At 55.1% G+C, this 27,685-nt stretch overlaps 7 protein-coding genes across 7 annotated transcripts; 5 read left to right on the forward strand and 2 right to left on the reverse strand.

The window, feature by feature from the left end:
- Positions 1–154: 154 nt before the first annotated feature.
- PHACADRAFT_138237 (uncharacterized protein) lies at positions 155–7,196 on the forward strand. Its single transcript, XM_007392389.1, has 4 exons — positions 155–266; positions 314–1,578; positions 1,635–5,905; positions 5,960–7,196. The coding sequence occupies exons 1-4, from the start codon at positions 226–228 to the stop codon at positions 6,470–6,472; spliced, it is 6,090 nt and encodes a 2,029-aa protein (XP_007392451.1). The 5' UTR covers positions 155–225; the 3' UTR covers positions 6,473–7,196.
- Positions 7,197–9,046: 1,850 nt separating this feature from the next.
- PHACADRAFT_138245 (uncharacterized protein) lies at positions 9,047–12,806 on the forward strand (the record flags this gene model as incomplete). The annotated part of the gene is made up of 5 exons (XM_007392390.1): positions 9,047–11,370; positions 11,423–11,536; positions 11,592–11,905; positions 11,973–12,534; positions 12,592–12,806. Coding segments are annotated over exons 1-5 (3,444 nt in total), but the record flags the coding sequence as incomplete, so codon positions are not given.
- Positions 12,807–13,260: 454 nt separating this feature from the next.
- PHACADRAFT_250696 (uncharacterized protein) lies at positions 13,261–18,434 on the forward strand. Its single transcript, XM_007392391.1, has one exon. It carries the CDS (start codon positions 13,980–13,982, stop codon positions 15,957–15,959), a length of 1,980 nt encoding a protein of 659 aa, XP_007392453.1. The 5' UTR covers positions 13,261–13,979; the 3' UTR covers positions 15,960–18,434.
- Positions 18,435–18,654: 220 nt separating this feature from the next.
- Positions 18,655–18,975, reverse strand: PHACADRAFT_68981 (uncharacterized protein; the record flags this gene model as incomplete). Its single annotated transcript, XM_007392392.1, has 1 exon — positions 18,655–18,975. A coding segment is annotated over one exon (321 nt), but the record flags the coding sequence as incomplete, so codon positions are not given.
- Positions 18,976–19,116: 141 nt separating this feature from the next.
- Positions 19,117–20,809, forward strand: PHACADRAFT_250699 (uncharacterized protein). The gene is made up of 3 exons (XM_007392393.1): positions 19,117–19,458; positions 19,511–20,707; positions 20,766–20,809. Exons 1-2 carry the CDS (start codon positions 19,164–19,166, stop codon positions 20,329–20,331), a joined length of 1,116 nt encoding a protein of 371 aa, XP_007392455.1. The 5' UTR covers positions 19,117–19,163; the 3' UTR covers positions 20,332–20,707; positions 20,766–20,809.
- Positions 20,810–21,435: 626 nt separating this feature from the next.
- PHACADRAFT_181840 (uncharacterized protein) lies at positions 21,436–22,578 on the forward strand (the record flags this gene model as incomplete). Its single annotated transcript, XM_007392394.1, has 6 exons — positions 21,436–21,610; positions 21,666–21,785; positions 21,835–21,940; positions 21,995–22,137; positions 22,197–22,317; positions 22,369–22,578. 6 exons carry the CDS (start codon positions 21,436–21,438, stop codon positions 22,565–22,567), a joined length of 864 nt encoding a protein of 287 aa, XP_007392456.1. The 3' UTR covers positions 22,568–22,578.
- Positions 22,579–23,125: 547 nt separating this feature from the next.
- Positions 23,126–27,632, reverse strand: PHACADRAFT_181841 (uncharacterized protein; the record flags this gene model as incomplete). Its single annotated transcript, XM_007392395.1, has 17 exons — positions 27,214–27,632; positions 26,997–27,162; positions 26,715–26,941; positions 26,505–26,658; positions 26,203–26,453; positions 25,876–26,152; positions 25,702–25,823; positions 25,439–25,646; positions 25,242–25,388; positions 25,081–25,179; positions 24,840–25,026; positions 24,639–24,781; positions 24,511–24,583; positions 24,334–24,458; positions 24,131–24,281; positions 23,499–24,079; positions 23,126–23,446 (listed from the first exon to the last, which is right to left on the reverse strand). Exons 1-17 carry the CDS (start codon positions 27,549–27,551, stop codon positions 23,126–23,128), a joined length of 3,570 nt encoding a protein of 1,189 aa, XP_007392457.1. The 5' UTR covers positions 27,552–27,632.
- Positions 27,633–27,685: the final 53 nt, after the last annotated feature.

Below are 27,685 nucleotides of genomic sequence, written 5' to 3' on the forward strand. Positions count from 1 at the left end.
AATAAAATAGGCGCACATCCACAACTTGGACTTGCACCGCGACAGGCGCGTTGGCCTCCGCCAACCTCTCTGTATTCTTCTCCACAAACTCGCTCTGAACGGTATGTGGCCTTGAAACGGCGCATGTATACCAGATTGAACTTTACGGACGGTGCAGAATATCGCTTGGGTGTCGTGCAAGAATTACACACTCCACGACGCTGAAAACGCGCGGTGAACAATACTATGTCAGGAGAGGCTTCAAAACGTTCCAATCTTATTGATGTGTACGTGGCCAGTCTCTACCGGAAGCGGTATCTAACTGGCGGTGTAGGACACACCAGCATCTTCACACACTGCTCTCCGGGCAACTCGATGGTATCACTGTCGAGCAAGTCACAGAATACCTGAAGCTTCGTATACCACAGCTCAGCAACGTGTCGGCCCCGTTCGGAAAACCCAATGACGCGTCGAAGAAGAAGGTGGAGTCGGGATCGGTGAAGCTGCGCGATGGCGTGACTGTGCGGGTCGAAGACGCGGACAAGGAGTTCGTTTTCGCAATAAGCAAACGGTTCGACGTCGACGAGGTTGAAGGATTGGTCCTTCTTCGATCATTCCTATACAACGAGGGTCTTCCTGAAACTTCCGCTAGCGCAGGATCTGCCACCATTGTTGAAGAGCTGCTGGACGCCATCACACCATTCTACTACTCGGAGCGCCTCTATGTTCTTCGAATCCTCATACCACTATTCCGCGCAAGTGCTGGAGGCGTTCAGCCCGTCAGCGACATTGCTGCGGACCTTCTACCTGCAGTTATCCCTGATGGCAAGGCATTTGCCACCTCCCTCCTCGCGGAGTACATATCGAAGCTGAAGGCGCGGCTGCCATCCAACTTCGACGCCGATCCGAGGAAGGCAGTATCATGGGCAAAGCAAAACGTAAAAGAGCAGCTTGTCGTTCAAGAAGTTCTCTTCTGGACTGTTTGGGACTATGCTCCGTGCGACGGCCAATTGGTGGCGCGGATCTACGAGACGTCGTATCAGACAAACCTCGGCTCCCACCAGGAGAATTCGACATTATTATTGGACGAAGAAGGCGCGCAATTACAACAGGACATGGCTGCCTTGTGGATTCTAATCAGTGTTGAGGTACTGGAGCTCGAGAGGGCGGCAGACCCTGGCGGCATTGAAGTTTCGCACACCCCGGCAGACAAAGAGATCTACTGGTCTTCTCCAGAATCCTTGGAACGGATACACAAGCTCGTCACGTCGCATCCGGACAGTCAGTTTGCGTGTCAGTACATTGCTTGGGCCTTTGTGCTCTCTCGAATAGTCGAGGTCTGTACCAACCTCAAGGAGCTTCCCAGCTCATATAGCAAGTTCTTCGACTCCATCATGCCTACGGACCGCTCTTACACTAGGGGGCACGATCCCGCTCACGTCCTCATGTCAAGAGCTGCGCTGGGTCAAGACGCTGGTCTATTCCAGCTCATGCTCACCCTATTGACGAATTCGCCAGTATTCGTGACGTCTATGGCTTGGAGGACTGCCTCGTCAGTGACCGACCCGAACGCTGTGGCGTATCGTTCAGTGCTCAAAGGTCAGCTACCTGTTACTCGCGAGATATTTGGCTCGTGTTTACATCACATTCCGCAGGCCTGGTCATCTCTATCGTCGAACTGGTCCCAGTAGAGCTGATTCCAGATTTCGACGGCTTCCTCGAAGTTTGGATTTCCCTTTTCGGACGGAGCGAAAGCCAGTCTGTGTCAGGTATCTGCCGACAGTTTTGGCAGTCAGATTGGCATCATGGATCAGTCCGTCGGGCAATATTAGACGTCGCTCGGTCGCGGTTCGCTGTGCGAAGCAAGCCCCTTGTTCGCTTACTTCGTGCCATGACGGCTTCTGGATTCCTCGACACAGATCCCCTCGCCACAGCCGACCACAACACGGAAGGTGATCCGCTTACCCACGAGGATCGTGCTGTCTGCGCACAACATGTGTTCCTCTTCCTCGACAGACTCCCTACCTATACCCAGGTCATCCCCGTGTCTGTTTGCTCCGGTTCCCAAGCTCTCTACGAGAAATTGCCCGAACGGATGATCTCTGCATCTGTGTCGACGGGCCCGACATACACCAACCTGCGGCCAATCAAGCTTCCCGGAGGCGCGACACTTCCGCTGCGGTCTGCTGGCCGTCTGCTGAACGATACCGGCGAGCACGTCGTGGTTTCCTGGCAGTTCGAGCACTCGGGGTGGAAGGTTCTCCTGGAGATCCTGACCGATTACGTGAACCGGCGGCGAATGGCAGGCGGCGTGTCGCATCATGACGTCGCCTTTGGGCGGAAAGCGGTCGTTGCGGCTCCGGTCCTCAAGCTTGAAGATATTGGCGTGGAGGTGGATGGCGCAGGAGATGATTCGCTCGTCACGGAGATACTCGACCTCATCCGTAGCGTGACGCGCGATCATCCCGAGCTGGCGGGACAGCTATTGGAGTCATTTGAGTCTGGGGACCCTGTGGTATCTCACTCGATGCTTGAAGCCGCACCTCCAGACCTCGTGCAGCTGACCACTATGATCCTTGAAGATGCACTCTCTCGATCTAGCCCTCAGCAGAAGAGTCCGCCATGCACTCAGCTCATCACCTCTTCCATGAGTGTTCTTGCTGCTCTCTTGGCGTTGCCCAAGTATTCCAATCGTGTCTGGCTCTACATTAGATCGACATCGTCGCTGTTTGGCTCTGAACGTTCAGTTGGCTTCACCTCCACCGTTATCGCCTCCGAACGAATTACTGGGCACTACACAATGACGCTAGCGCTGCTGCACTTGGTACGCCAGCTCTTCAATGAAGCATCGTCGTCCGTTTTGCCCGTCCTCCAAGAGACTCCGAAGCTGCAGCAAATGAAGGAGGAGGTCCTAATGCGTGCTGCTCGCTTCGTACATTCCGAGATCTGGGTCGAACATGTCGGATGGAAATATGCTCAACTTAGCGACCGCTTCGAGATTGGCAGGAGGATCTCGAGCACCTACGCAGATATTCTGAAACATTCTCCTCCTCCGATGAGCGACGCACCTTTTGGCGACCTTAGCAAGGCCGTGTTCGAAGCCCTTATCACTCGCGCTACTACATCCGCAGTGAACCCTCTTATAACAGCACTCACTACGTCAACACCGGTCTTGACGATGCTTTACTCGGCTCGCAGGTATGGGGACGCCCGGCGGCTGATCTACATGCTCGAGTCGCATCTGCTCCTGGTTCGAGTTTTGCTGCATGCCAAGCTGAAGCTGCTGCCGGATAAACCATGCTTACTTGAGCAAGCTTTGTGCACCCGAGTAATCGGTACCGTTGGGTCGTTGGACCCTTTCTCCTCAACCAAACTTGACCCTATCGAAGCCCTCGCTGCGTACACGAAGGAACGGCGGATGGGTCTGACCGTACCGGTGGAAGCGATGGAAGTGCTATTCGCTCTGTGTATATCACTCTCTTCATCCGATGCCTCTCAGGCAACTTCGATCGTCGGCTACCTTGCAGACCCCGAGTCTACGGTTGCTTCCCTAGTTCGCATTATCATGCACCCATACGACGATGCGCTACTACGGAACGCTGTGTGGAACTTCATAACCCTGGCAATGGACAAGGAGCCTGCGCTCGCTGGGCTTTTCGTCAAGGGCCAGTTTCGGGTGCCGAGCGTCAAGGGGAAGGAGAAGGCGACGAATGGGGGCAACGGTTCGAAGGCAACGAGTGCCCTGGCTGTTGCTTGCAATATGCTAGAGCAGTGGGAAGACCTCTGGGAGCTAAACCCGCAGCTGCTTGCGTCACTGTTACGCTTCCTGGATGTCGTTTGGGAGCACGGTCACGAACACAAGTCGTCACTTGATACGGTCAGAGATGATGCAAAATTCTTCGAACATCTCGCGTCCATCATCAAGAAAGAATTGGGCCCTACTCCCGACTTTAGGGTCGAGACGCTTATCTTCCTTGACGGTGCCCAGCATTCAGATCTGCACGAAGCCGTTGTTGGCCATGCATACCGCACCATGGCGAAGACACACGCACTGCACATCATTGCGCTCGATATTCGGATGGCGCTCCCTACGACCGGAGATAAGAGCGTTACCCCCAAGCCGAAGAGCTACATTTTCATACAGGACATATTCAAGGACGAAGACACGATCTCGGAGTTGATCTCGGAGGCTGCTTCGCGGGCGTATGACCCTTCCCTATACGACGAGCTCCAAGAACAAACACAGACACACTTCCCTGCTCTGGTTTTGGACCACATTCTCCTCCAAGAGCCGCTGGTCGAGAGAAGCTTCGGCGATGAATTTGCGTTCTCGACTTCGCTTCTTCAGCTGCGCGTAGCGACTTTCTCGGATACCCTTTCGGAACAAGTCGAGTCGGTGTTCAAGAAGCTCATGTCGATAAACCTCAACCTTTCCCTCGCTCATGCACAGACGACACTAACAGAGTCGTGGCAGCATTTACTCCTACAAGCGGTTCCATTCCTCAGAGGAGAAACGACTGTCCGGGCAGTATTCTTGGCACAAGCCTCCAACATCTCGACGGATATTGCGATGGAGACACGCTCTGGAGGCATGATGCCGACGATTCACCATGCGCACTTGTCCCTCCTGCTCTCGCTAGTGGAGGTTAGCTGGTTCTCACAGTCGGACAAAAAAGATGAGATCCAACACTTCGTCACGCTTATCAAGAACCTTCGAGGGATCATTCTCAATGAAGCGCAGCCACCGGCGAGGTCGTTCCTTAACCAGTCTACCGTTCCTTTCCACCGGCCCCTGCTACAGATTCTCTACTACTGTGCCCGGCAGAGCAGAACTCTGATGCGAAAACCGAAGGCCCTCAGTGCAGAGCAGCGACTAGATATTAACGCCACCATCGACGTCGCTCTTGATCTTAGTATCAATGCCCTCCGCCTCGCTTTCGATACAGCCCGCACGCGATTAGACATAGACCTCGACCAGGATATGGAACAACTGGTTGCGGTATTCGAGGAGTGCACAAGACCGACACTTACCCCGTCGACAACGCTGTGGCTAACTTGCTGTCAAGAAACAGACGTCATTCGTGCCAGCTTGCAGCTCTTCAGTCAAACTGACCTCGCTGGATACACCGACGTTGCTCTACTCAGACTGCGGAAGCAGCCATTGTATGCGCCACACGTCCTAACCTTTCACCTGGCTCTTGCGAGTATCCCGTCGGCAGCCGAAAGGCTCGCCAGCGAGGGTGCCTTAGCGGCGTACAGCGAAAACAGCATCAGCTCTGCCATCAAGACAGGTTCCGTGGAAATTGCCCTGCCTGAGCTTCCCGGCGAACGCAGTCCGATCCATAACGCGTACTGTACGATGCTTGCCGTCATATCAGGGGTCATTTTGGCACTCGGCTCCCATGGCCATTACTTCGTCGCGGACGCGTGTGGGTTCATCCAACTCTACAGTGACCAGATTCACCGTGCGCTGTCTTGGACCATCGGCGATTCAATGACAACATCGCTTCTGGAGGAGATCGAGCAGACTGTCAACCTATTCTACGCCATCTCGTCTACTCCGCAAGCTACCTCGGGGGACGAGGCCGCGAAACGAGCGCTCGAGTTCTTCACCATGGAAGTGCTCATGCTGTTACAGCAGGTCAACTACGCTTTGACGCACCACAATCACCTCGCGAGCCTGTTCGAGCCCATCACTGCGGAGGAGCGTGCGCAGTATGAAGCGGACAGCGCGAATGCATCTGCGATCAGCTCGTCCTCAGATATGGTCGACCTCATTGGGCGGCCATTCGTTGCTCGGCTTGTCCATAGGTTGTTCACCATCTCGGGATCACTCTTGTCGACGCTAGTGAACATCAGTAAGGCAGAAAGCGTGTTACTTAGAGAGCCAGATGATTGGCCTACGGACCAGACTCTGCTTGTGCCGGTATGTGACCCCATTCATGTCCGAAGAGGCACAAACTGACCTTACGCTTTACAGCATTCAAAAGTCGTGCTGGGCGAGCCAATATCTATTGGTACTCTCCTCGAGCTCGGCAACTGTTCGCTCGACGTGCTCAAGTACCTTGTCGACCGCCCGGCAATGCAGAGCGTCACACCAGCGAAGGGAAGCGAGAAGGCGCTCGACGTGCGGGACAGCATGCTCGCGACACGGCGGACGCTCGAGGCGGCGCTCTTCTACGGGGCGACGCAGCTCGCGCTCTGGCTGGCCAAGCCTGAGTTCGACGTCACGGGCCACGAGATGGACGCAGAGCCGAGCGAGATCGATGTTGCCGTGCCGGACAAGGAGCGTCGTGTGGCGTTGCGCAAGAGCATGACGCTGACAGAGCGCATCCGGAGAGGCATGAGTGGAGAGATGGCCGCGGACCTCCAAGCTCTCATCACGCGCGCGAAGCCGATCGTAGGCAAGAGCCAGGCAACGCTGGAGAACAAGTCGGTGGATATCACGCAGGTGCTGTCTGTTTTTGTGCAGGAACGGATAATGATGGGTTAGGGAGGGGTGTGTACAAAGCCAGTCTCGTATGCTCTGTCAGAATTGTTCGCCGTCGTTATATCGATTATCGACTTTAAGCACTGTACTTAAAGACAATGCGACACGAGAGTATACAAAATTAAATATGCTCATGAGGTATCGTGATAGCGATCGTGAGCAGGTATAGTGAAGTTATTGCGCGAGGCATTATGCCTGGTTAGAAGGTCCCTGGTGAAAGACGAGCATATCTAGAGAGACAAACGGGGTTTGAGCATTGTGTCGGATGTCGGTGTAGGCCGGGGGAAGCGTCATGGAGTCGTCAATATCGTCTTCGTCATCTTCCATCGGGACATCAACTCGTACACCAGCGTCCTCCTCACGGCGTTGTCTCGGTGGGGCCATGGATACCGACTGCTCGGCAAGGATAGGGGCAGGAGCAGAGACAGGGGAAGGAGCAACAGTGTTTGGCTGCTTGCGCCGACCCTTCTCACGGTGCGCGGTGATAGTAGGCGCCAATACGACGCCGGTAACGACCTCCGTTGTGGGTGAGGCGTTCTGCACGACGTAGTCTGATTGATTCGGGACCGCGGCCGTCGTGTCCCTTTGATGTGCAGCCTCAGGCCGCAGTGGCTGTGTGACATTATCTTTAGGCTCGATGTTTGAAGGCGGAAGGATGTCTCTACCACTTCCCTCAATGAGCGAATGCAGCGAGTATTCTGGTGGGGCGTTTAGAAGACATGGCGCACATATGCAGACGGAATGCGTACGGTAACGTCCAGAGCGCCGTCTTCGGTGACACCATATACCAAGTAAAAGCAGGACTAGTGCTACGATACCAGCGACTACGGCGCCCACGATTATTCCGAGAGACGACTTGTGGTGGCTGGACATAGAGGCGGAAACAGAGGAACTTGGAGACGTTGAGGCGGAAACGCTTGATGAAGGAACCGAAGAACCTGAGGCAGACGTCGGGCTGCAGTTTTGAGCTGCACCAAACTGAGTGCCATGGTGCATGCAGAAGGGAAAGATACGCACGAGCAGCGGTAATGTTGAACGAGTTTGACTGGACCGTCTGTCGGTCATTGGACTGAATGATGATTCTGAGAGGGTCTAAATAAGATTGTCAGGGATGCTGCCTCCGGGTCAAGTCGACATGGGTGCTCACTGAATGAGGGATCAACATCTGCAATCCACAGAAGCGACATGTCCGACGTGATGCCGACTTCACCCAAAGGTTCAATGCTGTCATAGATCCTAGAAGGTCTTAGATCACGCATGAGAAATCGTGATAGAGTGCGTAACTTACTCCTGCAAGTGTCGAGATAGTCACAAAAACAGATTAGTGATCAACGTTCAGCGGTAGTTCTAACGCGTTATCTCGTACCAATGCATAGGGCGCTGGCGCGAGCGTAAGTGCATTGAATTTCTTATGTATATGGCATACGGCGCACCTTGACCACCCTGCCATATTATATCAACCGTTGAGCATTGTACGACGTTAGTCCTATTCGTCCTGCAGTCAATGACAGTCTCTGTTCACCGTATCAAGGTATACATACGGAACGCTGATGGTCAACGTGTTTTGCGCTCCCACCAGTACAGAGAAAGCACCTAGGAACACTGTAGCTGGGAGCAATCTCATCGGGGGAACGTACAGACTCGCTAATGATCAGAAGGTGGCTTATGGACAGCTAGGCATGCAGACAAGAGACGACGAGCACAGCCTGGCCCGCTGAGACACGATGCGCCCTCTGTGATGGCGGTGGGGTCGCGATCGGCATCCTCGGCACGGCAGACCCCTCGCCACCGCTCTCCGTGTATTTGCACGGGGACTACGCAGTGTTTGAGCACTGACGGTTTGAGAATGTATCTCACAGCGGTGGGATGAACGAGCCTGGGGCAATTATGTGCGTAAAAGCAGACAAGCACGCTGTTTGAACGGCGGGTGGTTCCAAAAAGTGGGGCCATTTCGCACGCCCATACGTAAAGGCCCGCTGCGACGACTCCGAGCCCCGAGTTGCCTCCACCCTCCAATAACCGTCCACCCTATACCATTTGCTCTGCGTCCTGCACGGCTTGTCACACCGTCTGAATGACATTTCCCCCCTCGTAACCGTTCACCATGCCCGAGTACGTCCACGCGCTACATGACTTCGTACCCGAGAACCCGGACGAAGTGCCCTTCAAAGCGGGAGACAGGATTCAGGTCATAGAGAAGGACGACCTCTACCAAGATGGTTGGTGGCAGGTAAGTGCATGATCTTATAATGCGCACTTCTGGAGAAGTAGATGCTTCTGGCGACGTGCTCAGGAGCGAGTGGTCAAGAGGTCCGTTGATTTAAATTAGTGGTCCGCGCATATGCCGCTAGCCTCTGTCCATGCGATATGGAGGAAGCCTGCTGGTGTCACCCACTTTTGCCCACCATCCAGCTGCAGGGCCTCGAGGGTGGGCACGAATATCTCCTGACGCCACCCATAGCGGCATCGGACGTAGTTTCCTAGGCGTTCCTGGCATATGACATCCTTGTCAAGCGTGCTCAAGGCGTGCCTATCCTCGAGGCGTAGGGAAGCTGGTTTGTGAACGCATCGTCCACGACGCATGTCGACCTCGCAATACTGTGCATGTGGCTTGGTGTGGTCCACACAGATAGAAGCTTGCCATTCATTTTGACGGATACATGTTGAGGTGCATATACTCATCTCTTTGTTTTCTCAAGGGTCGCAATCCTCAGGGCAAAGTAGGGCTATTTCCTCAGTCATATACGACTACGAGACCTTCCGCTGCGGCTCTCCCTGCAGAGTCGATCAATCCGCCTACAGTATCTTTCCCGCAGTCTACCTCGACCCCTCCCCCAGCAAACAATGGAGCTTTACCCTCAATCTCACCGGAGATGTCTCCGGCACTGTCCTCGGATGAGCGAGAGCGTACCCTTAGCCATGGGGAGCGGACTATGCAAGCAACCTTGACCGATGTTCAGCAAGCAATTGAGCAGCTTGGGCACACCGGAGGAGATGCAAGCAGCATTAGCTTCGCCAGTTCGCATGGGGACTACTCGGAACATGAAGACGAAGATGTTGCGGGCGGCGAATCTGACAATGACGCCTTTTCCCATCGAGGCGTGCGACAACTCCTTGCTGCGCGTGCTCAACAAGAAATCGAAGAACGACAGGCAAGGCAAGGGACCGGCTCGTCACCGACGACTCCACTACGTCTATCCCATCCGAATGTCGAACCGCCACCGATCGACTTCGAACTGAGCGAGGAAAGCGACGAGGGGGAAGTTGATTCGCGACAGACTCAGAGGCGGAGAAGTACGGCTTCGCCTGATAGGCGTTACTCGTCTCAGTACCCACACATACCGGAGGAAGATGAGGCGGTGGAAGAGGCGGAGACACCGGCTCCGACGTCTCAATCTGCGACACAGAGTGTGCTCACACCAAAACGTGACGAGACAATTATGCCCTCGCTCCCTTCAGCCGCCCTCACACCGCCATCCGCCATCGCCGAAAGTGATAACGGGCACATCGAACCTTCGGAAGACTTCATTGTCCCTTCGCCCAGTGCTGCCAAGCGGGTCCATGAAGAACAAGAAGAGGAGCAGCCAGCAACTGCTACTGTTGATCGGCTCACATTCCCTAACACTCTATTTACCGACTCTCCTGATCTTGTGAGTCTTCCTGGCACTGAATCTAACACCAACACAATGCCGACGCCTATTCCACCTTCCGCACCGGCGCCCATTGTCGTTCCCGAGGTCCCGCCACCAGTCACATACGAGGCTGTTGTACCAGCGGTCATGCCCAATTCGCTGAACCCGCTGACTCCCATCTCCCCCGAGCGCGCCTCGTCCATACCTCCTCCTGTATCTCCCTCCGCGCTGGGGAGTGCTTCGTCCATCCGGTCTGCAACGGCCCCTACCGTTAAACCGGCACCTATCAAAGTTTACGAGCCTGTGCCCTTCGTTGCGAGGTCAGCGGCACCTTCGCCCGGCCGGGTTTCAATACCATCTCCGGGTGTCCCTTTGCCATCACCAACGACCTCCTCTTCATCTGCTGGATATGGTAGCACTAGTGGCATTCAGCAGACCCTCACACCTGCCACGACTATGTCATTCAGGACCGCTGGTGGGGCGACACCTTATCAGGAGGTTAGCCCGAACGGAAGCCAGTATGCCTACAAACGGCCAACGACACATCCCTCGGAGTGGACTGTGGAGGAGGTTATCGAGTGGCTGAGGTCGAAGGGCTTTGACGAAGGTGTCGTGGAACGGTTTATCGAGCAAGAGATAGCCGGCGACGTCCTGCTGGAGCTCGACGCAAACGTCCTGAAGAGTGAAGTTGGCATTCAAGCCTTCGGGAAGCGCATCCGTATCATAAACGCCATCGCAGAGCTACGGCGCCCACCGTCTTTCAACGACGACCACCCCATGCCTGCGATAGGGAACCAAGGGGGTTCGCACTCCTTCAACTACGGCCATTCGCACTCGTCCTCGATGGCGAGCTCCGCGCAACAATCCTTTGCGAGCAGTCCGATGTACGCACCTGTGGGCTTTGGCTCTCAGCACGGCGGGTTTAGCCCCGCAGGATCACAGCGCGGGATCCCACCGCCGAGCACGACAACGACCGGGTCGAACGGATTTGGGCCCGAGAGCCCAAGGCATATGCCTATCCCTGACGTCTCGCCCAGTTCGAGCAGGAACGGATGGCGTGCGTCGGACCCCGGCGTGATGCCGCCGATGCCGCCCGCAATCGCAAGCGAAGTGAACCTGAGTACGCCGCGAATCAGCGAAGCGAAGCCGATCGTGCCTACGGAGCCTGTGCCGCAGCCTGCGCCAGAATTAGTTGGTCTGGGTCTAGGGTTCTTGGAACCACAGCCTGCGTCAAGACCAGAATCACCTCCAAACTCTTCGAAGGCCGAAGTGAGTATGTTTATATGTGCGGATGACGTGTTCATAACGACCCGCCTTTTAGTCGCCGAAGGCTCGACCTGGGCACCTCGTACTATCACAGAGTGACGCTAACCTCAAGGTGAAAGCAGTGGGTGGTGATGATACCGAGCCCGAGGACCGCGCTGCGGTTAGTGATGTAAGTAGCTGGAAACTTGATTGCAGGATTGAGATGGCTGAGGATCGCCATACAGAACGAGTCTACCAAGGTGGACGGCAGGCAGAAGCGGAGACGTCTCTTTGGTCGTTCAGCAGAGTCCGGATCTATCAAAGAGAAGGCGTCCTCGTTGATGGATAGTGCGAGTCGGCATTCTAAAGAGCTGAGCCCCACCGTTCCGGCGCAATCGCCAAGTATGACTGAGGCCTCTGACGAAGTCGCTCCTATTCGACGACCAAGCAAGAAGAAAGGGTTAGAGGAGAGAAAACATGGCGATCGTCTCAGTTTGTTTGGTGGTAGCTTCTCAGGGACCCTTGGTAAAGGTCGCAAGCCGGTGCCGAAGCTGTCCATGTGAGTGGACCTCCATCGTTGCATGACCAAAGACACTACATGAATACGCTAACAACGATTTCTCTAGATCCGAAAAGGGCGAGAAGAGCGAGAAGAGCGAGAAGGCGGAGAAGGCGGAGAAGGCGGAGAAAGCGGAGAAGGTGGAGAAAGCGGAGAAAGCGGAGAAGGCGGAGAAGGCGGAGAAGGAGAAGAGCGATCATGAATCAATCATGTCTTCAACGTTCCACCGGATGAGGCACCCCAGCGGGCGCAAGCCTGTGCGGCCCTCGACCTCAGATGGGATCGCGGTGCGGGAGAGGCTGATTTCCGAGCGCGACTCGGAACCCGAGGAGAAGACACGGGGAAGGCTGCGCTCGTCACCATCGCTCAGGGGGAAGAGCAAAGAACGCGATGTGTTACGCAAGCGTACGAACTCAACGGGCGACACTGCGGTACGCTCGCCCGCGGCGATGGCACAGGCGATGGGCGCGCCCCCGATCAAACCAGGTCAAAGTGTCCTCGCGCAGATTGGGACGCCGGACCACAACGGGTGGATTAGGAAGAAGAGCGACCAGTTCTCATCGTGGAGGAATCGGTATTGTGTGCTGAAGGGCCCTCACTTGTACATCCTGAAGAGCAACGACAAGTCGGTGGGTGTCAACGGACATGCCCTGGGGTGGTTCGAGACTAACGGCTTAGTCATTTAGGAAACAAAGATCAAGGGATATATCAATGTTATCGGGTATAAGGCCATAGCCGATGAGAGTGTGGACCCGGGTCGTTATGGCTTCAAGATTGTCCACGACCGCGAAAGGAGCCATTTTTTCAGTCACGATGAACACTTCGCTATCCGCGAGTGGATGAAGGCTCTGATGAAAGCTACGATCAGCAGAGACTTCTCGAGTAAGCTGCTTTTCTACCGTTCCTGCTGATAGGCTCAGCTGACCCGGGTATGCAGCCCCCGTGATGTCCTCGAGCAATATCCCTACAATTCCCCTCACTGTCGCACAGGCGATGAACCCTTCACCTCGGCCGCCTTCTCCGACGGCACGAGCCGCAACACAACGCGCGCACCGGAGAGACAATCCCAACCAGCTCTCGAGTCGGGACGCCCAAATTCTCATGGGCATGCCCAAGGCGGGCACCGTCGTCAATAATGGCGAGACGAACGGTGACCGTCTTCGTTTGGAGTCCTTCCTCGCCAACACAGGTGATGCTGGCCTTCTTCCACGGGAAGCTCCGTCGAACAAGGTAGCATCGTCGTCGAAGATTCCCGCTCCCCCACGTCCGACTCGTGAGACGCGCCGGAAGTTCAGTACCGGATCTCAGTCTACCGTCGACGTGAGTTTCATCCTCCAGGTTTAGATTGCAATTATAGCTAACCGTGTTCCGTTCACAGAACACGAACGTCGAACTCAGTCTGATCGAGTGGGCGAACTCGCACCTACCGGACCGCCTCAAGATATCCGGCACATCCGGTACCCTATACACCGGCCTCGCACTGCTGCGTCTGGCGGAGGACATCAAGGGCAAGCCTGCTTCTCCGCCTGTGCCTGACTCTGCTTTCCCGTCTGATCCCAACGATGACCGCCTGGATGGCCTCTTCAGGCTCTTCGATTTCCTGCTCGACAACGATGTCAAGATGGGCGCGGTTAGCATCAACGACATTCGGCAGGGCAAACGCGACAAGATTATCCAGCTGCTGAATGCATTGAGGAATTGGGAGGAAAAGCGCAAGGCTATCGCTCTGGCCATCTCGCAGGACGCCATAGCTGGCCCAACGTTCATGGCGGGCCCGATTACTTTTGCGAGTCGCACGTAGTTGCTGACGTTGCGGACATTAGTCTTAGTTTACTGTAACTTGCTTATTATTGCCTTGGAACGTAGGATATTTGCTTATAGCGTTATTGGACGTCGTCGTCGGATTGTAGACGGTGCATATTATTAATTTCCCCACACACACCCCTTTATACTCTTGGATGTAGCCCGTATGCTTTGTAGAGTTTCGCTGAGCCTGCGCTTTGTAATCGATTTTATGTTTTGCTCAGATCAAACACGTAGACGCCCGCAAGTGTACTTGCTCAGGACCCTCGACATGGCCTTGGACATTCAAGCTTTAGAAAAAAATCTGCTGAACTGCAAGTGGACAGACGACGTCCAGGGCCCAGCTTGGCTCACAGTACTGGGAAAGAATGTCGTCGAGGGCGCATTCCGCGAAGTGCTCACCTCCGCAGCCGCTCGCGAACTGTTTGCAGTCCGCCAATCGAATGCTGACCTTGCCGAACAAACCCTAGACGTGCTCTTCCAGTTCACGTCGCCATCTGCACAGACAGCAGGCGAGCTGGAATGCCTGCGGCTTGTGCTCGCTGTCGTACTTCTGCATGCGTTTCTCCAGGTTAATTGGACCGGGCCAAATCTAGAACTCAAGCCAGTGGATATCCTTTCGGTTCCGGACGACTACAAGGATATCATTACGGACGAATTCCTCAACTCGAAATCGATTGCCGAGCTTGCGTACGGTGGCGAGCCTGCTTACCATCTCGTGGAGGCCCCCTTCTTCCTGCGTCTCTCGAGGCTGCTCCTTGATCAACCTTTCGAGCGATGTACATCCGCCATCTGGTGGAAAGCGCGCGTATGGGCAGTACACGAGCACGTAATCGACGAGCCTGTTGCCCCTCCTGAGGACCTTATATCTTACCTGCAGTCCTGGTCGAAGAATATTACTTCCGAGACCGATCTTACAGGCCGGGTGCTGCTCGAGGAAGGTCTTTTCCACCACCTGCTCGAACAGGACCGCCAGGCTGCAGAGCTCTTTGTCAGAGCCGCTAGGGCGACGCAGCTCAAATTCGAGCTCACCGGTGCGCTCGGAAAACGGACCAAATTCCAGCAAAACGACGTCACGCAGCTTGTGCTTCTCGCGGAGTCGCGCAGGCGCGATACGGACCTCGCGCCTGTCGAGGTGACACCTAGTACCTCGGTTACAGAAGAGAGAAAAGCTCTCCCAGAAACGCTGAAACTCAACGACGATACGCTCCTCGAGCGTACACAGTTCATCTCGTCCAACCCTGCCGCCCCTGGCTCCCTCCTCGCACACCTCGATCCCTCATCCCAACCCCCTTTAGACCCTCTCGACCAATGCATCCTGCTTGCCATGTGCCTGAACATCAAGAATATGTCGCCTGCGCACGGTCTGACGTCCGAACAGATGGCGCCGTACGTCGATCGCGTCATCGCACATGCTAGGAACTGGTCGGTCCACACCATGGCCCTTCTCCTCCGGTCGCGTCTCGAGGCCAACCGGACCCGCACAGTCGAGCGATCGACGTTGCAGCTGCAGGCCCTCGTCGACCAGATGCCCACGGCGGACTCGACGGTGACCGAACGATTGGCGTACATCCACGATCTCGCGCTGCCGAGCAAGTGGGAGCTGCAGCGAGAGCTCGCACAGCGCTACTTCGCGCTTGGTGTTGTGCGCTCTGCCCTGGAGATCTTCGAGCGGCTTGAGATGTGGGAGGACGTCGTCAAGTGCTGGCAGAGCCTCGAGAAGCCAGATAAGGGCATTGCCGTCGTCCGCGATCTGCTCGAGGGCCGCAAGGCCGAGACGGACGTCGTCATCGCGCGTGGTAAGGCGGCAAGCGAGGGACGGAGGCAGACGATGGATGCCGCCCACGAGGCGAAGCTGTGGGCCATCCTGGGCGATCTGGAACCGCAGAACGCACTGGAGCACTACAGCAAGGCCTGGGAGGTCTCGGGGGGCATGTCTGGCCGTGCAATGCGCTCGCTGGGCGGGTACCACTTCGCGCGGGGCGACTACCAGAATGCGATCGCCTGTCTGCGCAAGGCGGTCGCGATTAACCCGCTGCTCACGCGCTCGTGGTTTATCCTCGGGTGTGCGTACGTGCGCGCGGAGGAGTGGCAGGGTGCGAAGGAGGCGTTCACGCGCTGCGTGAGTATTGACGACGAGGACGCCGAGAGCTGGAACAACCTCGCGAGCGTATTTCTGCGAATGGGGGAGGCCGGGCAGAAGGTCGAGGTCGAGAACGACGGGGATGATGAGGTGCGATGCCTTTCGTGACTGTATCTCTCACGGGAACACATGCTGACCGGCTTACATCACGCTTAGGGAGAGCTTAAGACAAAGGAGGCGGTCGCTTCGGACGAGCCGTCCGGGCGCGTACCCTTCTCGAACAAGCTTCTCGCCTTCCGTGCACTCAAGCAAGGCCTAAAGTTTGCATATGACAACTGGCGGATGTGGAATAACTACATGATCGTCGCCCTTGATGTCGGCGAGCTCTCAGAGGCGTGCCGTGCTCTCGCACGCGTCGTTGAGGGGCGTGCAGCCAAGGACGGCTTGGCAGCCGTTGACGAAGACGCGCTTGAACGCCTCGTCGACGCTGCCACACGCGGGGAATTTGACCAGCAGGCAGAGCAGGCAGCCCCGAGCTCCGCGGGACTACTCAGGCAAGTTACGGACCTGCTCGAACGGGTCATCCTGTCGCGGGTGTCTTCTGTCCGCATCTTTCGTGCGCGAGCCCGTCTGCTGACGGCACAAGGCCGCTGGGAAGACGCCCTTAATGCATACATGGAAGCTTACCGCGCGAGCGCCGCAGGTACGATCGAAAAGGGCGAGACTGACGCCGCACGCTGGCGTGAGGCCGCGAAAGAGGTGGAGGAGATTATCGATGTCTTACGCAACTTTGGTCCTCGGACGGAGGGACACAGGTGGAAGCTGCAGGCACGCAGCGTGCTCCGGACGTTCATGGGACGCACCCGCGAGAACTTCGAGGACGAGCCCGAGTGGGTACGGCTGACTGAGTTGCAGGAGGAGCTCCGCCAGGACGAGTAGTGGACGGGCGGCCTGTCTTCCACAGACACGTACTTTCCGCCGCAAAGTGCGGAACTGAGGTCGGCTGTAGGCTTCGTACACCACGATGAATTAAAGTTCGCGCCTTCCTGTGATACGTGCCTATGCCAGCCCTGCATGGCAGCGAAGCCCCGGCCAAATCCATGTTTTGCGTCACCACACCCAGACGGGTCCGGAAGGCCGTGGACAGCGGATACTCCTATCGAGTCCGTACGTGAACAAACTGACTCTACAGGACTAGCATAGAAATACATTCAAGCAAGCTAGATCTACACGTGTGCGGCTGAGAACGGGAGAAGCGGATGGTTCGAATAATAATGCAGTGCCTTCAGGCAAGGAGACCTCGTAAGACCATCACAGGGACCATTGGAACGCCATCGCTATGCGATTGAGGGTCAAAGTGGTCACCAGCTCCGTGACGAATGATAGCGCGGCGTGTTTGATGGTCAGGCGAGCATAGAAAGGGTCATTGGGCTGCGCTACTTCCCAGGTCGCAATGACTAATCCCTTACTATCGGTACACTAGCGGCATTTAATGTAGGGTTAGAGCATTGTCACTAGCTGCCAGCATGTGCAGCTTACCTCAAGACGCTCGGTTGATATCTTCCACTTGAGTTCTGTCCCGTTCTGCGTGGTAAAGTACCGATGCCTGGTCTTTTTGTCAGTAGACTAAAACAAAAACGTAGCAACGTGTCGATGCAACGAACGCACGGGCTGCCTTCTTTCCTCCCCTTCTTAATACAGCTGGCCATCGGCTGAGTAGGGCTGTTGCCGTATCCTAGGATGCCGGGGCTTCGAGAAGGGCCGAAATAGAAATACGACGCGGTCGGGCCCATGATATCTGGGTGTTGCTGTGCCCACGGTGCCTCGCGTATGAGCTTCAGCACAAGGTTTGGGTTCTCGTCAACCTGACAATTGAGATAAGGACGCGGATATTGGAGCACCGGTGGTTGCAATAATCCACCCACCCATATTCTGTGTAGAGCGCGACATGTCAGACAGACTGCCGTCAGCAATCTAAGGCTAAAAACGTACACCGTGAAGGCGAGGCGTCCTTCCAAGTCTTCAAAGTGTGTGGCCCATGGGTCACTTTTGTACTGCAGGAGCACGTACGAAGTCATCGCCGGCCTCTCTGAGCGTTGATGGAGGGGGCAAGAAAGCACCCGATGAGGACGTCGTGAGACGGAAGTCCATGGCCACAACTTATACCCAAGAACAAGGGTTCCCCAAACGAGAGGAGCAGTAAGACGGGCATCAGATGGCACAGCACATGAACGCCACGCGGATGAAATGCCTCCGACTCCCGTTCGACCATGCAGACTTTATTTGCACGAACTGACACATCGGCCGATTAAGCGTTGCGACGGCAGGGTAATAGTCGGCTCAGGCCACCAACGACATCCCGGCAGATTCGCTGGCTCAAGGGCTGCTTGCTCGGGACGCCGTAGTAAAGCCCATAGTCATCAAGGACCAATGGACACCGCTTCCGCCAAGCGCATGCAGGGCACGTTACCCCAGGAAAGGTTCACGAATAGGGAAGCTGCTGCTTACACAAGGTTCTGAAGCACTCGAGCGCGACCGGAGCATTACCATTTCCACGCTACCCATTCAACTGGATATACTTAGCGACCCTGTATCAGATGTAGATGGGAGATGTGGGGAATCGGCTACAAAACGTGTCCTCAGTAACTGCACAGCCAGATGAACGCGAGATGGCACGCACAATCTGGAGCTCACGCGGGAAGCTCACGCGAGGCCGTTCCGCTTGCCCATAACGTTAGTCGTACACTGTGAACAACTTCTTGAGCGTGTATCGTAAGCCCAAGATCGGCAGCAACTAACCATGCACGATGCCTACAGGTGAAACAAAATGAGCGGGCGGTTTTTGCTCCACCGAGGCAGACGTACCGTAAAATAATGTCCAGACCAGCAAGAACGAGAACATGTTCTCTTGGCCCGGGTTCACAAGCTCCCAAAAGCCCCCTGGCATGAACCTTGCGGGTTTCGCCTTGCACTTCACGTACAAGCAGGCTGAAGTGAACAGGGTCGAGAGCACGAAGAGTCCAAAGCCCAGCCATGATTCAAGCCCGAGGGTTCCAGCCACAGCACCGGCAAAGCAAGCAGAGATGAATTTGATGGTATATGTCCGCGAGGCGTTGAATTGAACATTCGGAGGGTAAAGGAGCTGAGCGGCGGCGTCCGCGTTTGGCGTCGACATGGCGGTCGCGAACAACGATTCACACCGCGCTGAACAGGCGGCCGGGCGTGACGGTACGTGCCTCGTCACAAGCGCCCAAATATGGTAAGTCACGCCGCGCTGAGCAAGGTTCCCAGTGGACGATATTGGCTCGTGTGCTAACACCACCATCTCTCCGCCAGGCTCTTCCAGCTTCAGGGCTGTCGCAAGTGATGACCATGCATGGCCTGCAGGACGGCAAGCAAATAAAAGTCGGCGTCCTCGGGGCGACGGGTACTGTGGGACAGCGCTTCATTCTCCTCCTCGCAGAGCACCCGTTCTTCGTCATTCACGCCCTCGGCGCATCCTCGAGATCTGCGGGGAAGCAATATGCGAAGGCGGCGACCTGGAAACAGGTTAAGCCCATACCGTCCCAGGCTCGCGAGATCGTCGTACAGGAGTGCAAGCCTGAGCACTTCTCCGAGTGCGCTATCGTATTCTCCGGCTTGGACGCGGATGTCGCGGGGGATATCGGTATGTTCGTCAGTTTCTTATCGCAGGCGGCTGATATGGATTGCGCAAACAGAGGCAGCCTTTCGGGAAGCCGAGCTTGCCGTGTTCTCGAACGCGAAGAACTTTAGGAGGGATCCCCATGTCCCCCTCGTGGTCCCTCTCATAAACACCTCCCATCTTTCCATCATCTCCCAACAGCAGGCGCTTCACAGTCCTCCGCTCAAGAAGGGCTTCATCGTTACAAATGCCAATTGTAGCACCACCGCTGTCGTCGTTCCCCTCGCCGCTCTCGAGCGGGCATTTGGTCCTATCGAATCCTGCATGATCACCACCATGCAAGCTATCTCCGGCGCGGGATACCCCGGTCTTCCGAGTATGGACATTCTTGATAATGTTGTCCCCTATATATCTGGCGAGGAAGAGAAGATTGAGTGGGAGACCCTCAAGATCCTCGGTGGTATAGCCGAAGAGGACGGCACGAAATCGTTCGACATGCACGCTCGTCATCCCCTGCGCATTTCCGCGTCCTGCAACCGTGTCCCGGTGATCGAGGGCCACACTGAGTGCGTCTCTGTCCGCTTCACGCGGCGCCCACCGCCGAGCCCCCAGCAGGTGCGCGAGGCACTCCAGGCCTACACATCCGATGCCTACACGCTCGGCTGCCCGTCCGCTCCGCGCCATGCAGTCTTTGTACATGAGGAGCCTGATAGGCCCCAGCCGCGCCTTGATCGTGACTTCCAGCAGGGCGCAGGCGTGAGTGTGGGTCGCGTGCGCCAGTGCAGGGTGCTCGATATCAAGTTTGTCGTGATGGGTAACAACGTGGCCATCGGCGCCGCGACAAGCAGTATTATCAACGCCGAGTTTGCGGTTGTGAAGGGGTTGGTTCAGGCCTAGACAGGGACGGATGAAAAGCGGCAGATATTGAGAATACCTAACTGGTGTAATGTACGATCTGATGGATGACTGTATTACTTCAATGACAAACAATGACATTTCAGCAGGCGGGAATCTCGTACGAACTTAACGTTAATGTTGTAACGTGTGAAGGCGTTGCTCGTGGTACTGTGGTGTAGCGAGACGCACTCCAGTCTCCAGACCTCGTGTTCTCGAAACAGGGGTTCAGGGCAACGGAAGTTGAAGATATTTCGACCATTAACGGCTCAATACCGATTTAGCCGTTTGACAATCTACAACGAGGCTTGGACATCCCATTGGAGGCGATTTGTGGCTAGAATGGCGAACGCCACGCCAGAAAACCTCACACAGGGTGGTAGGCGCAGTTTTTTTTCTCAAGAAAACTCAGGCAAAAGCGGCTAAATAAGGCCCAGTTATTCCTCGATTCTACGCCGGAGAAACTGGTGCAAAACCAGCCAAAAGGGTCTAAAACACAGTAAAACTGGTGGAAAAATGAGTTTTGCCTTCGGTTTTTTTCAGGTGAAAATGGGAGAAAGTTGGGGCCTTGTTGCAGCGTTGGGCAGCCAATACCGAGTCATCCCAGTCATGGTCATTGACTGACAGCTGGTCACTGATGGGTCAATGACCGAGTTACAGTCAATGACTGGGCGGTTTCGTGATCCCACGCAAGCGAAATGCCGGGGTCGAGCGCTTGGGGGGACAGACCCCAATGGAATGGCAGGGCCTGGTGGCGCCCTGCGATATGGTTGGCTGCCAAGGTGGGACCCGGAAAACCGGCCAGTCACGGTCATGTCTGACTCGGTCATTGACTAGTCATTGACCAGAGTGACCAGTCACTGACCAGTCACTGACCGGGCCTTGTTGGATCAGTTTTTGGCCAATTTTACGCCGGAAAAAAGTGCGCTTACCACCCAGTGTCACGGGGTTCCTCTGGCGCCTGTCTCCTTCAGGTGTCCCGCGGTTTATCCAAAACAGGAAATCCCCGCCTCCAAGCGCTTGTTTTATCACGACTTGCCTTCCACCTTCGCCTCGTCCGCCATAGCTTGAGCAGGGCTGTCTGTGCACCGCTGTCTAAGTTCTGCTATGGCCTCAACATATTCAGCGCCAACTGTTTCGCCGTCAGCAGAGCAGGAGACCCTCAAAGCTCTGACATTCCAACGCCTGCATCCGAAAGCGTACCTCGAACGCTTCCTGGCAGAAAATGTACGACCGGATGGACGCGAACCCACGGAGTGGCGAGACGTTTCGGTGAATGTAGGTTGGTATCATTGCGTGAGGCCTCGAATCCTCTCTAACAGACAGCTGCTTGTTAGGCTCAATAAGTACGGCAGACGGCTCTGCCCTCGTGCGTCTGGGAGACACCACTGTCGTCTGCGGCGTGAAGGCTGAGATCGCAGAGCCAGAGTTGGATAGTCCGGAGGATGGATTCTTGGGTAAGTGGCATTCTGCTTTGCTCTGTTTGATGCTGACACCTTCGGCCAGTGCCAAACCTTGACCTACCCGCGATATGTTCTCCGAAATTCAGGCCAGGTCCCCCGAGCGACGAAGCCCAAGTGCTGTCAGATAGATTGAATGAAACACTTGTGTCGTATGTTTCACATCTATTCCGATATACATGCTGGCCTTATCTGTGCAATTACAGGACTGGCGTCATTTCAACTCGCTCGCTCTGCATCGAGTCCCGCAAAGCCGTCTGGGTGCTCTACGTAGACGCGACATGTATAAATTATGACGGTAACGCGCTCGACGCGACTCTCGTTGCCATGATTGCTGCTCTGCAGAACAGTACGTCTTGACCTTCATTGTAAATCCTCCTGCCCGCGATTTATATCCCGCTGCATTAGCCCGCTTGCCGAAGGCTACATTTGATGAAGACACCGGACGCGTTCTCTGCACGCGGAAGGAGATGATTCCTCTGCAGATCAGCCGCTTCCCACTCTCAATGTCATTCGGGGTCTTCGATGGGTACGTCCGGCTTGCGCCAGTTCCAGGTCCTCATGGCTCATGGTCGCGCAGCACGCATATACTGACCGATCCGACGTCGTTTGAGGAGCCACTACTAGACACGACATTCACCGTCACCGTCGACGAGAACGGCGGGGTAATTTCAGTGGTGCAGCTCGGGCTTGCTTCTCAAGATGTTTTGCGAAAATGTATTGCCACCACCAAGAGTCGGTATAGACAGCTTGCTAAACAAGTATACGCTTCCTCATGAAGCTTTATCTCAACCTCACTTTGGCGGACTCGCGAGGCATTGCTCATAGCGATTCGCTCGTGCACAACATTGTGTCGCAAAATCCAAAGTTGCCTCATGAGATAGCCGCCTCGAGCTGCCTCGGCACTCCCGGCTGAAGCCTCGTGATGCCATCATGAGTGCTCCCCGAGCCAATGAAAAGCCTTTGCGGACACCTGTGAGAACAAAATACCCTTCCTGGAAGGCTTCCCACGGTTAATCTAGCTCCCTCGGGCAGCCTCGGGCTCGCTCAAGCGCTTCTCGTGTGAATCTCATGAGGATAGCGTTTGCCTCGCGAGGCATCGTGAGCCAGCGCTAGTCCAACCCATTATGAGGCATCACGTTGCCTCATGGGTCGGCGTTAAACCGCGCTCATAAGGCAGGACAGTGACGCCCAAAGCAACGAGCATATATACCAGAATAAGTACTAGCGGAATCTACCATACTCTATTAGCTCTTCGACAATAGGTACAGCGAGCAAACAGTCCATGATACACTCAAACAAATACAACATATACGATATGGGAGCAGCCAGGCTGTCTAATTGCCACCACGCGTGTGCACGAAGGCGTCGATCATTCCCATGAGGTTTCCGCTGACACCCTCCTCGGGAAGCCATTCGCCGTTATTGACACAAAGCACCTTCATGCGCTCGTGGTAATCGAGGTCGGGAAGCAGTTTCGGCGTGATGAGGAAGTACTGGCCCGCATCGGCTTTGCAGGTGACATCAACGAGCGAGTTGTGCACAGCGCGCTCTGCTCGTGTGTCCATACCCTGGTTGATCTCGTCCACAAGAGAGAAGGGTGCGCGGGCGTGCGAGGTCAGGCTCATGAGGTAAAGAATGGTAGTCAGCGAGCGTTCCTGATGTAAGAAGTTAGGAACTGCACGACTGCACAAGAATAAGAGAACGTACTCCGCCAGATTGCCTCTCAGCAGTCAGGAGTTGCAGCTTCTCGTCGTCACGGAACTTGACGAGAATATCGATCGCCCAGCGATCATAGTCCTCGTGCTCGGCGATGCGGACCTCGCCGGCACACCCAATGCGGTCGAACGCGGCGCTGAACCGTTCGCCGATGCTATCGACGAGGTCACGGAGCGCAGGCTCCCATAGAGCGCGCGTGCGCTGTATACGGCTCTCGGCCTTCTCCAATTTCTCCTCACGTTCCGCAATCGTCTCGGACAGTGTGGCGATCTCGGCTTGCCGCTTCCGGAACTGCTCGACGACACCGGCATTGGTCTGCATGTTCATCTCGAGCTGTGCGCGTAGGGTGCCGAGCTCGTGGTGCAACTCATCCACAGTCCGCTCGTCTTTCTGACCAGACTGTCCGGGTTCGCCGTGAGTTGTGCCTGAAGGTGAGCCGAGCATAATGTTCCGTACCTCCTCCATCTCCTGGAAGCGGTCGCGTGTCTCGTCGTTGACTGAGTCCAACCTCTCCTTGCTAAGCCTGAGCTTATAGCTCACATCCTCTTTCGCTGCCTGGTACTCCACATTTGCTGCCACGGCGCGTTAGCCATCCACTCGAAAATGAGAAAACTGGAACATACCCTTCTGGAGTTCACCATTAACTTTGTTAAACTCCTCATTACGCTCATCCCATAATCTGTCGACCTCCTTCTTGTTGGCACTGATCTGCAAGTACTGAAGACCCAGTCTTGTCATCTGTGCGGTTTCATCGATGACTTGGCGAACACTCCTCTGTAAACTTCTCAGAGGCTTGCTAGGTGTCAAAGAAGAGTATAGTACATACAGCGTACTCGCTGACGATGCGGATACGCTTCGAGGCAACTTGCAGCAAATCCTTCTTCAGCTTGGTGCGTTCAGCCTCAGGCGAAGGAGCGTTCTGAAGACGCTGTAGTTCTCTCTCCTTCTCCTCTGCATCTATTGTCAGCGACTGTGGGCATGCGAGATAGGAAACAAAGCGTACTGATGGTGTGGCTAAGACGTTTATACTTGACCTGCTCCTCTTCGCTCTTCTTCTTTCTTGCCCCGAGGGCTTCCTGCAAAAACAGATATATCGGCTATCCACGCAGAACATAAACAAGCAGTACGCACCCAGCCCTTCTTCTTTTCAGCGTATTCCTTGCGGCACGTAGCTTCCTGTTGGCTGATCTCGCTTATTCTTTCGTCATACTTCTTCATATTTTCGCGAGCCTCAGAGATGGAGCGTTCAAAGCCCTGCTTGACAGCGGGATCGACTGCGGCATATACATCAACCTCGTTGTTGCTTTGGCCAGGGCTAGTGCAAAAACTTACCAGTAGCAGCGACAAGATTCCGCGCTTGACCGATTTCTCGCGTGGAGTTTTGCGCAAGTCTCTTTCCGTACCGTGAGCGGCGCACCATGTTCATGACGTTGCCAACGATATAGGACACATTGCCGTCTTTGGAGAGAACGTCCATAACGTGCTGAGCGTCCACTCTGCGAGGGTCCAGTGCGATGGCCTATGGAGCACATAATGAGAACTCCTGCGAATTTAGCTTGCGTGATAAACCCACGTTTTTGTGAAGGCCCATCACCGACTGCAGGTACCACTTGATACCGTCGGGACACTGGATAAAGTCGAGGGCGTAGCCGTCAAAGCCGAGTTGGCGAAGCTAGTTCAAGGTAGTGGATCGAATGAGCAAACTTAGACAGCAGTAGGACCGTCGATACTAACCTCTTCGGGGCTGACTGGAGGTGGAGCAACTGGGTGCGGATCCCGGTGCCAACTATTGATACGAGCTTTGCGACCCAAAGCCTCCGGGGTATCTGCAACAAGTCGGTTCAGCAACCGATAATCTTCGTCACATTGGGCTACGAAGCACTGTCTGAGAGGTTAAACCACGTCCAAGCATCCAAGGCAGGCTAGCGCACTTGCAGATCGTTGGCATTGAAGCAAGCTTCGATAGCGTTGACGTACTTCTTGTCAGGTACGTTACAAGAGAGCATGGGTGGCTCGAGGATAGCCATCTTGAACCTGTGCTGGTTTTGACGGAGCCATTTAACCGTGTCACCAGTATCACGGTGCCAACGAACAAGACTATCAAGCTTCTGGGCGTCCGCGTTATCAAGCTGCCGGAGACTGCAGGAGAACTACGTTTAGTGCGGAGTAGATACAAGCAGTATTGAGAGCGTACCGTAAATTGTAATCCTCGACATCGCGCTTATATCTAGCCTGATCGTCAAGCTGCTCCTTTATCTGCTGCTGTAGCTCTCCTATCTGAATTTGTAGATCTCTACCCTCAGCTTTCAAAGAGTTCTATGGCGGAGATTGTAAGCTCTTTACAACGTTGGACTGTCGCTTCGCTTACAAATTCAGTATTGAGCTGCTCTACGTCCTCAAACTCGGGCGGATTGTCGATCCTTTCCTGGATCAGAGCGATGCGTTTCTGTGCATCCTGAATATTTTTCTGCCGTGTCTTCTCGGCCCTCTTGATGTTGTCAAGCTTGTTCTTGAGCTCTTCAGCGTCAGCTTCGAGTCGCTCGCTCTCATCCCACCTGTGTTGCATTGTACTGAACCTCGTCTTTGCAGCACGCTTCCGCTTCTCGCGTTCCTTCTCGATCTCCTCCCCCTCCTCCTGCAGCTTCCTACAGAAAGCGTTAGTATACCCGTCGGAGTAATACAATATGATACTCACTTCTTCTTTGTGAGGAAAGGTTCGTTCTTCTGCCTGAGCTTTCTGGCTTTGTCGAGCAAGACTTTCTTGCGAACTCTAGCAGCCTCGTAGAGGTTTTTCGCCTCAGAGTATTCCTTGAACGGCAGCAGAAGCTCTAAAAACTCGATTTCGCGCTCAATCTTTTGACGCTCTTCGTACTTCTTGACGTCACGTTCAAGGTTCGCATTGCGCTCCTCCATGTTCTTGAGCTGTGCATGGTCACCTTCCAGCCGCTGAAACATATATGAGCTGCTGCTCAGCAATCGTACTCCCCCACAACATACCTCCTTCATCTGCTTGAACTCCTTGCCTGCTTCGACGAGAGTGTCGTGCCAGGAAGTAAGATTAGCATTGCCGGCCGCTCGCTGTGTCTCCTTAAGGAGCTGCTGCGGGGACATGCGAGCGAACTCGGCGACTTTGTCCTGAGGCAGGAAAGAGCTAGCGAGCGAAGAATGAGCAAGCCGCACAATTGTCTTGGATGAGACATAAGATACCAGAGATTGCTGACTTGGATGTTCAGCTCCTGCATGCGGTTATTGATCTCCTTTCCGGTGGCCGACTCGCCGTTAATCTTAAACGAGTTGGTCTTCGAGTGCGCACTGAGGCTGCGCCGAATGACGAGATTCGGCTTGCCTTTCGCGCCCTTCAGCTCAATCTCGACATGACCATCCTTCTGGCCGAGTTTTACGAAAGAATTGAGCTCGGACGCACGTCCCAAGACCTAGAGAAGCTCGCAATGAGTGATCACAGTGCATAGACCAAGTGAACCGGCTTACACTGGGCGGAAAGTTGAGGCCAAGACATATCGCACAGGCAATACTACTCTTTCCGGTACCATTGGGACCCAGAATCATGTTCAGATAGGGGCCTGGCGTGAACTCCACATAGTCGTAGGTGACAAAGTTCCGCAGTTGCACGCGTACAATAGATCCGGGTATGAATCTGCCTTGTTGGTAAGGATTGAGTGCGAACATTGTAAAGATTCAGACGTACCCATCGTCGTCGCGAGGCAAGGTCTTCGGCTCAGCCTTTCCCTTGCTCTTCATGGCTGCATTTCGCCCATCACCCTGCGTGTTGACCCTCACGCGTTTCCGGCCTTTCGGCGAGCCCTCGTCCTCCTCATCCTCTTCTTCACCTTCCCCATCTTCGTCATCAAGCTTTTCGTCGTTGTCCTGCGTCGCTTCGTGCTGCTCCTGCTCCTCGTCGCCCTCGACGCGTGCCGCCAGGCGAGCGCTCCTGTTCTTGACTAATTTCGTTTGTTCGCGCGCGTCGAAGCCGGTGTTCTCCTTCTGCGAGTCTTCGCTCGACGGAGAGCTTGGCTTCCGCACCATCGCAGGCGAGTATGCGAGAGGTGCACGGGGGGCGTGCTCGTCGTTCTAGTTGATGAGGGGCGCGACGGACGCGTCGGGCGGTTAATGACTTTAGGGGAAGTCTTTTCGCATAAACAGGGCCACCCCGGGGTGAC

Source organism: Phanerochaete carnosa, assembly GCF_000300595.1.
Source record: "Phanerochaete carnosa HHB-10118-sp unplaced genomic scaffold PHACAscaffold_2, whole genome shotgun sequence".
Classification (NCBI taxonomy): Eukaryota; Fungi; Basidiomycota; class Agaricomycetes; order Polyporales; family Phanerochaetaceae; genus Phanerochaete; species Phanerochaete carnosa.

Coding starts and splice junctions, on each gene's coding strand:
- PHACADRAFT_138237 (XM_007392389.1), top strand. CDS start 226: ATGTCAGGAGAGGCTTCAAAACGTTCCAATCTTATTGATGT. Junction 267..313: donor CGTTCCAATCTTATTGATGT/GTACGTGGCCAG, acceptor CTGGCGGTGTAG/GACACACCAGCATCTTCACA. Junction 1,579..1,634: donor GTATCGTTCAGTGCTCAAAG/GTCAGCTACCTG, acceptor CACATTCCGCAG/GCCTGGTCATCTCTATCGTC.
- PHACADRAFT_250696 (XM_007392391.1), top strand. CDS start 13,980: ATGGCCTTGGACATTCAAGCTTTAGAAAAAAATCTGCTGAACTGCAAG.
- PHACADRAFT_250699 (XM_007392393.1), top strand. CDS start 19,164: ATGCATGGCCTGCAGGACGGCAAGCAAATAAAAGTCGGCGTCCTCGGG. Junction 19,459..19,510: donor GGATGTCGCGGGGGATATCG/GTATGTTCGTCA, acceptor TTGCGCAAACAG/AGGCAGCCTTTCGGGAAGCC.